Genomic DNA, 10000 nt, shown 5'->3' on the forward strand with positions numbered 1-10000 from the left:
TTAGTGATGTTAGTGATGTTACTGATGTTAGTGATGTTAATGATGTCAGTGATGTTACTGATGTTACTGATGTTACTGATGTTACTGATGTTACTGATGTTACTGATGTTACTGATGTTAGTGATGTTAGTGATGTTACTGATGTCAGTGATGTTACTGATGTTAGTGATGTTAGTGATGTTACTGATGTTAGTGATGTTACTGATGTCAGTGATGTTACTGATGTTACTGATGTTACTGATGTTACTGATGTTAGTGATGTTACTGATGTTACTGATGTTACTGATGTTACTGATGTTACTGATGTTACTGATGTTAGTGATGTTAGTGATGTTACTGATGTTAGTGATGTTACTGATGTCAGTGATGTTAGTGATGTTACTGATGTCAGTGATGTTAGTGATGTTAGTGATGTTACTGATGTCAGTGATGTTACTGATGTTAGTGATGTTAGTGATGTTACTGATGTTAGTGATGTTTATGATGTTAGTGATGTCAGTGATGTTACTGATGTTAGTGATGTTACTGATGTTAGTGATGTTAGTGATGTTAGTGATGTTACTGATGTTAGTGATGTTTATGATGTTAGTGATGTCAGTGATGTTACTGATGTCAGTGATGTTACTGATGTTAGTGATGTTAGTGATGTCAGTGATGTTACTGATGTTACTGATGTTAGTGATGTTAGTGATGTTACCGTTGTTACTGATGTTAGTGATGTCAGTGATGTTACTGATGTTAGTGATGTTAGTGATGTCAGTGATGTTACTGATGTTACTGATGTCAGTGATGTTACTGATGTTACTGATGTTACTGATGTTAGTGATGTTAGTGATGTTTATGATGTTACTGATGTTACTGATGTTACTTATGTTACTGATGTCAGTGATGTTAGTGATGTTACTGATTTCAGTGATGTTACTGATGTTACTGATGTTACTGATGTCAGTGATGTTACTGATGTCAGTGATGTTACTGATGTTACTGATGTTAGTTATGTTAGTGATGTCAGTGATGTTAGTGATGTTACTGATGTAGTGATGTTTATGATGTTAGTGATGTTAGTGATGTTACTGATGTCAGTGATGTTACTGATGTTTATGATGTTAGTGATGTTAGTGATGTTACTGATGTTACTGATGTCACTGATGTCACTGATGTTACTGATGTTACTGATGTTAGTGATGTTTATGATGTTAGTGATGTTAGTGATGTTACTGATGTCAGTGATGTTACTGATGTCAGTGATGTTACTGATGTTACTGATGTTAGTGATGTTAGTGATGTCAGTGATGTTACTGATGTTACTGATGTCAGTGATGTTACTGATGTTACTGATGTTACTGATGTTACTGATGTTACTGATGTCAGTGATGTTACTGATGTTACTGATGTTACTGATGTTACTGATGTCAGTGATGTTACTGATGGTACTGATGTCAGTGATGTTACTGATGTTACTGATGTTACTGATGTTACTGATGTCAGTGATGTTAGTGATGTTACTGATGTTAGTGATGTTACTGATGTTAGTGATGTTAGTGATGTTACTGATGTTAGTTATGTTACTGATGTTACTGATGTCAGTGATGTTACTGATGTCAGTTATGTTAGTGATGTTAGTGATGTTACTGATGTCAGTGATGTTACTGATGTTAGTGATGTTAGTGATGTTACTGATGTTAGTTATGTTACTGATGTTACTGATGTCAGTGATGTTACTGATGTCAGTGATGTTAGTGATGTTAGTGATATTACAGATGTCAGTGATGTTACTGATGTTAGTGATGTTAGTGATGTTACTGATGTTAGTTATGTTACTGATGTTACTGATGTCAGTGATATTACTGATGTTAGTGATGTTACAGTTTGTGATTGTAGTCAATTTCAGTGTATGTGGGTGAAGGAAGAAGAAGACAGGGTCGGCGAACTTAGGACTCGCACTTTATTTAGAACAATAAAAGAACAAAAGAAAGGTGCGCTTGTGCACCTTCACCGTAGTGTAGCACTACAGCATTTAAATACGAAAAACACTCTGCCCGCTGTACCAGCTCTCGCTGTATTTCTCCAGCTCTCAAGGTTCAGTCAAAGGACCACTCTTCCCGTTGCATAAATAACTCAGTCCATTAAGTCAAAAACTCTTTACAATCCGTTTGTACACTGCGGGTTCCGGCTGCGTGGCGCGTGCGAGTCCCAGGAGCTTCTCTTAGAGAGCTTTCGACTGATGTACAGCACCGGCCGCTCTTCACCCTCCACCTCCTGGGACAGGACCGCGTCCAGCCCCCTTTCCAATGCGTCTGTCTGTAGGATGAAAGGGAGAGAAAAGTCAGGTGCATGTAAAAGCGGCCCGCCACACAGAGCAGCCTTTATCCGGGTGAAAGCCTGCTGACACTGCTCCATCCACTGGTACGTATCTGGTGCCTCCTTTTTAGTTAGATCAGTCAGCGGGCTAGCGAGGTCCGAATAATTAGGCACAAACCTTCTGTAATAACCCGCTAGCCCCAGGAACTGTCTAACCTCCTTTTTGGTCTTAGGTTTTGGACAGGTCGCAACCGCTGCCGTCTTATCAATTTGGGGACGCACCTGTCCGTGACCCAAGTGGAAGCCCAGATACCTTACTTCCACACGCCCAATCGCACACTTCTTCAGGTTGGCCGTGAGCCCCGCCCTTCCCAGCGTCTTCAGGACAGCACGCAAATGCTGCATATGACGCTGCCAATCATTACTATAGATGATAATATCATCCAAGTAGGCAGCGGCATATGCAGCATGCGGCCGGAGAATTTTGTCCATCAGACGCTGAAAAGTCTCAGGAGCCCCGAACAATCCGAAAGGAAGGGTGACAAATTGGTATAAACCAAACGGCGTTGTGAAAGCTCATTTTTCTTTGGACATAGGAGACAAGGGGATCTGCCAATAACCCTTTGTTAAGTCCAGTGTCGAATAAAAACGAGCAATACCCAAGCGATCAGGCAATTCGTCAACCCTCGGCATTGGATAAGCATCAAACTTAGACACCGCGTTCACCTTTCTATAGTCTACACGGAACCGGACCGAGCCGTCGGAACCAAAACTATCGGGCTCGCCCAGTCACTGCTGGACTCTTCTATTACCCCCATATCCAGCATAGCCTCTAATTCGTTCTGAACTACCTATCTCTTGTGTTCAGGTAAACGATATGGGCGGCAGCGCACCACCACACACGGTTCCGTCTCAATGTGGTGCTGAATGAGGTCCGTTCGGCCAGGCAGGGGCGAGAACACATCAGCAAATTCAGCTTGTAAATTTTTAATGTCAGTGAGCTGGGAGGGTGAGAGGTGATCTCCACCAAGAGCCAGCGCGAGAGATTGTGGTTTTGTGTTCGCTTCTGGCCCGAGATCCTCCTCTCCGCTCACTACCGTCGCCAGCATCACTGACTCGGCCTCAACCCACTTTTTGAGGAGGTTGAGATGATAAATTTGACGTGCTCCGCCCCTATCTGTTCGAACCACCTCATAATTGAGATCACTAACCCGCCATGTGACCTCAAACGGTCCTTGCCACTTGGCGAGTAATTTAGAGCTGGAAGTAGGGAGTAATACAAGTACTTTATCTCCCGGTGCAAATTGACGAAGTCTAGCCCCCCTGTTGTACAGCTGACTCTGTCTGCCCTGGGTCTGTAACAAATTCTCCATTGATAGCCGCCCCAAAGTGTGGAGTTTTGTTCTCAGGTCCAAGACGTACTGAATTTCGTTTTTACTAGCGGATGGTCCGTCCTCCCAAGTTTCTCTAAGAACGTCCAACACCCCGCGGGGCTGACGCCCAAAGAGAAGCTCGAAGGGGGAAAACCCCGTGGAGGCTTGGGGGACCTCGCGTACAGCAAACAAGAGGGGTTCTAGCCACTTATCCCAATTTTTGGCGTCTTCGTGACCAAACTTCCGAATCATGGACTTCAAAGTGCGATTAAATCGTTCCACTAGCCCATCTGTCTGTGGGTGGTAGACGCTAATGCGAATCGATTTAACGCCCAATAATTCGTAAAGCTCGCGAATAGTTCGTGACATAAACGCCGTGCCCTGATCGGTGAGAATCTCCTTAGGGATTCCCACCCGGGAGATTAACGAGAAGAGCGCGCTTGCAACACTTTTGGCAGAAATGTTACGGAGCGGGACTGCTTCGGGGTACCGCGTTGCGTAATCCACCAGGACTAACGCAAAGCGGTGCCCACGTGCTGACCGTTCTAATGGCCCGATGAGGTCCATACCAATTCGTTCGAAGGGGACCTGCATTAATGGAAGGGGGCACAATGGTGCTTTTGGATTGGGCGGTGGATTCACCAACTGACATTCACGACAAGACGCGCACCACCTGCGCACGTTCTCGTGAATGCCCGGCCAGAAGAACCATGAGACGGTTTAGTGTCGCCGTTTGACCTAAATGCCCGGCCATTGGATTACAGTGAGCCGCCTGAAAAAGCATTTCCCGGCGGCTCTTAGGAACTAACAACTGTGTTGTATCTTCTTTTGATTGGGTGTCTTGGGTCACCCGATACAACTTATCTTTTAAAATAGCAAAGTAGGGGTAAGAGAGCGGTTGGTCTGGGTGGAGTACCTGGCCGTCGATAGAACGGACCTGATCAAACGCACGTTTTAATGTCTCGTCCTGGGACTGCTCCAAGGGAAAATCATCGCGCTCTGTGAGGATGGTTCTCTCCAGATCACTCCGTTCCCCAGCAGCAGAAGCCAGATGTCCCGGCTCCGCATCTCCCACCTGAACAACTGCTGTCTTCCCCTTGTTTTTCTTTTTCCAAGAGGCATTCGTGCACAAAGACCCCAATAATTTACTGAAACCCGGCCAATTCGTTCCCAGAATTAGCGGATGCCGGAGGTGCGGGTTAACTAACCATGCGGCTGTTATCCAATGCCCCAGGTTGAATCAGGCTTTGATGAATGGAGGTTTGGTTGCAGCCTGAATCCACCAAAGCCTGATAAGTACCCCCCTTGACACTCCCTGGTATCTGGTAGAGGCCAGCTTGATCGGGGGCAGCCTGCGGCGCGTCGGGGACCCGGATCAGTGTCCCCACCTCCATCACCGGACACCGGTCTATAAAGTGACCTGGGTCCCCGCAGCGCCAACAGGCCGGCCCAGGCCTCCCCGCCGCCCCAGTGGCGGGAAGCGGGTCAAGGGATTGGCGTGGAGAGCGCGAGGCTGCAGAAACCGGGGCGGAGTGGTCGAGCGACGTCGTCCCCCTGGGTGGGGCCCTGGATGCCGGGACGGGTTCCGCCGGAGGCCCTGTTCTCCACCTAGGTGCCGGCCGGGGCATCAGCCCCCCATGAGACCTGGGAAGGGGGACAGGTTTGGGGAGAGAAGGGGCCGAGAGAGAGAGAGAGAGAGAGAGAGGGAGAGAGAGAGACAGATGGGAGGGACTCGCCGACCCCTGGGCACGCCACCATGTGATCCTCCGCCAGTTGGATGGCCTGGTCCAGCCACGTCGGGCGGTGGCACTGGACCCACTGCGCGGTTTTCTTGGGCAGCTTCGCGATGAACTGTTCCAGTACCACCTTGTTGATGACATCCTCGACGTCGCCGTCGGCCATCAGCCATCTGCGGCAGGAGTCCCGGAGCTGCTGCGCCATGACGAAGGGCCGGCCGGACTCGTCCAGGCCCAGGGACCTGAACCGCTGGCGATGTTGTTCCGGGGTCCGGCCGACCCGCTGGAGAATGGCGCGCCTCAGGTCTTCATAGACCAGGAGATTCTGGACTGGCAGTTGGTGGGCGGCTCCCTGCGACTCGCCTGACAGTAGGGGGATGAGCCGCAGGGGCCAGTCCGCTGGGGCCATCCCCGGGCCTCGGCCGACCTCTTAAAGAGGTCCAGGAACGCCTCCTGATCATCCTGGGCCCCATTTTATTGAGAGGCAGGGGCGGGCCGAGGCCGTAGCTGGATTGGGGACGGCCCGAATCTCCCGGTCGAGCCAGCTCCGGAACAGCTCGCGGTCTTCTTGCTGGCCTTGGAGGAGCAGCTGAAACCGTTGATCCTGCTTACTGATGTTAGTGATGTTACGGATGTTGGTGATGTCAGTGATGTTAGTGATGTTACTGATGTTAGTGATGTTAGTGATGTTACTGATGTTACTGATGTTAGTGATGTGAGTGATGTTTGTGTTGTCACTGATGTTACTGATGTTAGTGATGTCACTGATGTTAGTGATGTTAGTGTTGTTTGTGATGTTTGGGATGTCACTGATGTTTGTGATGTCACTGATGTTTGTGATGTCAGTGATGTCACTGATGTTAGTGATGTTTGTGATGTCACTGATGTTACTGATGTTAGTGATGTCACTGATGTTAGTGATGTTAGTGTTGTTTGTGATGTTTGGGATGTCACTGATGTTTGTGATGTCACTGATGTTAGTGATGTTTGTGATGTCAGTGATGTTAGTGATGTTTGTGATGTTACTGATGTGTGTGGTGTTTGGTGGTGTGTGTGTGTGTATTACAGCTCAGATCTGGGACTGTACGGCGCTGCGCTGTGGAGAGACGCGCCTGTCAGACAGTAAGTGTCACTGTTCTGATGACTGTCTGAACGCCGGAGACTGTTGCTCAAACTACAACAGCGTCTGTAAGGGTGAGTCTTAATTATCAGCAACAGGTCCATCTCTGTGAGGCTGTGCTTTGGACTCATGTTGGTTTATTGAGTTTGATTCGGGTTTGTATTTTCATTAAACCAAACACATGCATACTCAAAACTATGCAGATAGGTACGTAGGTGTAAAAATTTAAAAATAAGTGTAAAAATATTATAACAAAAATTATTTCCGTCTTTCTACTTCAAAATGTTTGTGATGCAGGAGACACGCAATGGGTTCAGGATGAGTGTGTGGACATGAACCCAGCCAAATGCCCTGCCAGGTGACACACACACACACACGCACTCATACACACACACACACACACACACACACACACACACACACACACACACACACACACACACACACACACACACACACACACACACTCACTCACTCACTCACTCACTCACTCACTCACTCGCTCACACACACACTCACTCACTCACTCACACACACACACACTCTCACACATACATACTACACACTATATAGTTTAATAATATGTCCTATGTCTTAACACAAAACAGAACGTAAAAAACTTTTAAATACATTTACATTTTTAAATACAAACCATTTTTAAGCCTTTTTAACTAGTAATATATTTAATAAAACAGTGAAGTTTTAAGATATAGTCTATCATTAGATTTATGCTCAGTGTTTATGATCTTACAAGGTAAAAAAAACATCAACCCAGTAAAATTTAAAACTTCAAATTAATTTCTGCATTAAAAGATGTCTGATCAAAGTGAAATCATCACAATCATTCAACAACTTTGAATTCAATTACTGATGAAGAAAAGCCCTTTAAAAGTCATAGAATAAAAAAAGAAATGATAAATGAATCACTACGCCACTGAATCAATTCAATCATAAATCATTTAATTGAATCACTGCAACACATCATGGTGAATCAGTTGAATCGTATAAAGGCAGTGATCTGATTTTCTCTCCTCCTGGTTTGATGACTGATCGATTACTAGGAGATTTTTGGTAGGTAGTTTTTTAGTTGTTTATTGATGTGTGTGTTTGTGTGTTTGTGTAGTTTTAAGAGGCAGCCGCTGCTGTTGGTTTCTCTGGATGGTTTAAGAGCCGAATATCTGCAGACGTGGAGCTTACTAGTGCCAGTGCTGGAGAAGATCAGTGAGTCACACACACACACGCACGCACGCACGCACACACACACACACACACACACACACTAACACACACACACACACACACGCGCGCACGCACGCACGCACACACACACACACTAACACACACACACACACGCACGCACACACACACACACACACACACTAACACACACACGCGCGCGCGCTCACGCACGCACGCACACACACACACACACACACACACACACACACACACACACACACAGACACTCACACACGCACACACATACTCACACACACACACACACACACACGCACACTCACACACGCACGTACACACACATGCACACACTCACTCACACACACACACACACACACACACACACAAACACACTCATTTAATCCATTGAATCTCAGTATTAAACTGTGTGTGTGTGTGTGTGTGTGTGTGTGTGTGTGTGTGTGTGTGTGTGTGTGTGTGTGTGTGTTCAGGAAAGTGTGGTACGTCTGCACCCTTCATGCAGGCTGTGTTCCCTAGTAAGACGTTCCCTAACCACTACTCTATAGCCACAGTGAGTCCTCCCCCCCCCACACACACACACACACGCACACACTCACCCACTTCACATACGCACTTTGCCATTTACGTCTCCTCTGATTCTGCTGAGAAACTTCTGGAGGAAAAGTGATACTGCATAATCGTGACTCATGTGTGTTTTTAACCTATGCGTCAATCTTTCCATATGAAGGACTTCCACTGAACAAAATAAAATCACAAAAACTGCATGTGAAGCTTGACATATGAAATAATAGTCCGAAAAATGGAATTTTTTGAAATGGAACAAAACAGAAGTTTGCATTATGTTTTTTAATGTTTTGTATCATATTTGATGCATCAAGCTTTAATGGCTCATGATATAGTGAGAATATGAAGGAAAACCTGCTCAATTTTATCCAGACTCAAACTAAGCAAATATATGTTTGCTACAGATGCTGATATTTATATGATTTACTGATGCTTGTAATGTAAATCAATTAGTTCTATACAACAGAATAGCAGATACTGACATAAAATGCATATAAATATCAATATCTGCCAATAATATTTCCTAAAATCAACCTAAGATTCCTCACCATTATTGTGATTAGTGTTCCCTTTGGTTGGGCACTTGGAACTTCATTTATATTATTCTGATTCTCTTCCAGTTGATGCAGTGATGCAACATGAAATCACAGTTATTTGATTTCAAAGGAAGTGAAGTAATAAATATTATATATATTTATATTTAAATTATTTCCATGTTCTTAATGAATGTATTTATGATGCTTAACATAACTATCATGTTTAATAATGATCTTTTTACATTTTAATTGACCCTTCGCTAAGCCACGCCCGAAAACCGCCACTGGCCAATCGTGTCTTAGCAACCGTAACTAGGCGCGGGAGGTCTGGCAAGCTTTCGAGCGAGGGAAACATGCTGAAGCGTTGTGTGTATGGATTGTGCAATTCTGATACCCGGTATCCTAAAAGTTTGGACGGGGGAGTGGAATTTTTTTCCTTCCCGAAAATCTAATAGAAATGACGGGCGTGGATCCAGCAGTGGGAGACCACATTCACAACTAAATGTCGACACGATTAACAAAAAACACCTGTTGCTTGGAAGTTGGAAATAATTACGGTTCTTTGTTCATAATATACGTTTTAACGTAAAATAAGACGTTTAAAGACAAGACGGAGGCTCACTGACATACTTTAAAATATATTTCAGCATTTTGTTAATCGACGGCCTAAGTCCTGACTGAGTAACTTTGACCCAATCCGATCGCGGCTCTCCCGGTGTTAGTGTTATTCCACAAGATTTATGGATAAACTGTTTGATTTATAATTATTAGATTAGTTTCACATTTCACTTACCCTGCTGTGCACGAACATCGCTGTTCCTCGATTTGTGTGTTTCCCATATGAATGGTCAGCGTATGAGGCGCTGCTGCTGCGACTATAGGCTTTAGCTTCAATTTTTATTAAATTATTCTCTAATCGGTTGCATATTATTCCGTGGATATATCGCTTGAATGCACACTGCAGTCCCTTTGTCTTGCTCTCTCAGATATTTCACATGTTCGCCAAAACTGACTAATTATCTCATTGGGAATGTCTGACACCGGTGCACACACACTGTAATAAACGTGCTAGAAGCGAAAGCTTGACAGGCGTAGCAACAGTAACTAAGGAGGGCGGAGCTTAGCGAAGGGTCAATTGCAAACACTTATGGC

At 45.1% G+C, this 10000-nt stretch overlaps 1 protein-coding gene across 1 annotated transcript in view; it reads left to right on the plus strand.

Moving 5' to 3' along the window:
* LOC143748448 (venom phosphodiesterase CdcPDE-like) overlaps nucleotides 1-10000 on the plus strand; it is a 46705-nt gene that overhangs the window by 5857 nt on the left and 30848 nt on the right. The window contains exons 4-7 of the mRNA XM_077240489.1: nucleotides 6479-6604; nucleotides 6828-6888; nucleotides 7654-7751; nucleotides 8219-8298. Coding sequence (XP_077096604.1) covers nucleotides 6479-6604; nucleotides 6828-6888; nucleotides 7654-7751; nucleotides 8219-8298 — 365 coding nt within the window. The remainder of the gene's footprint in view (nucleotides 1-6478; nucleotides 6605-6827; nucleotides 6889-7653; nucleotides 7752-8218; nucleotides 8299-10000) is intronic.

This window comes from Siphateles boraxobius, unplaced genomic scaffold, assembly GCF_051911475.1.
Source record: "Siphateles boraxobius isolate OS27281-9 unplaced genomic scaffold, OSU_SipBor_1 234, whole genome shotgun sequence".
Taxonomy (NCBI): Eukaryota; Metazoa; Chordata; class Actinopteri; order Cypriniformes; family Leuciscidae; genus Siphateles; species Siphateles boraxobius.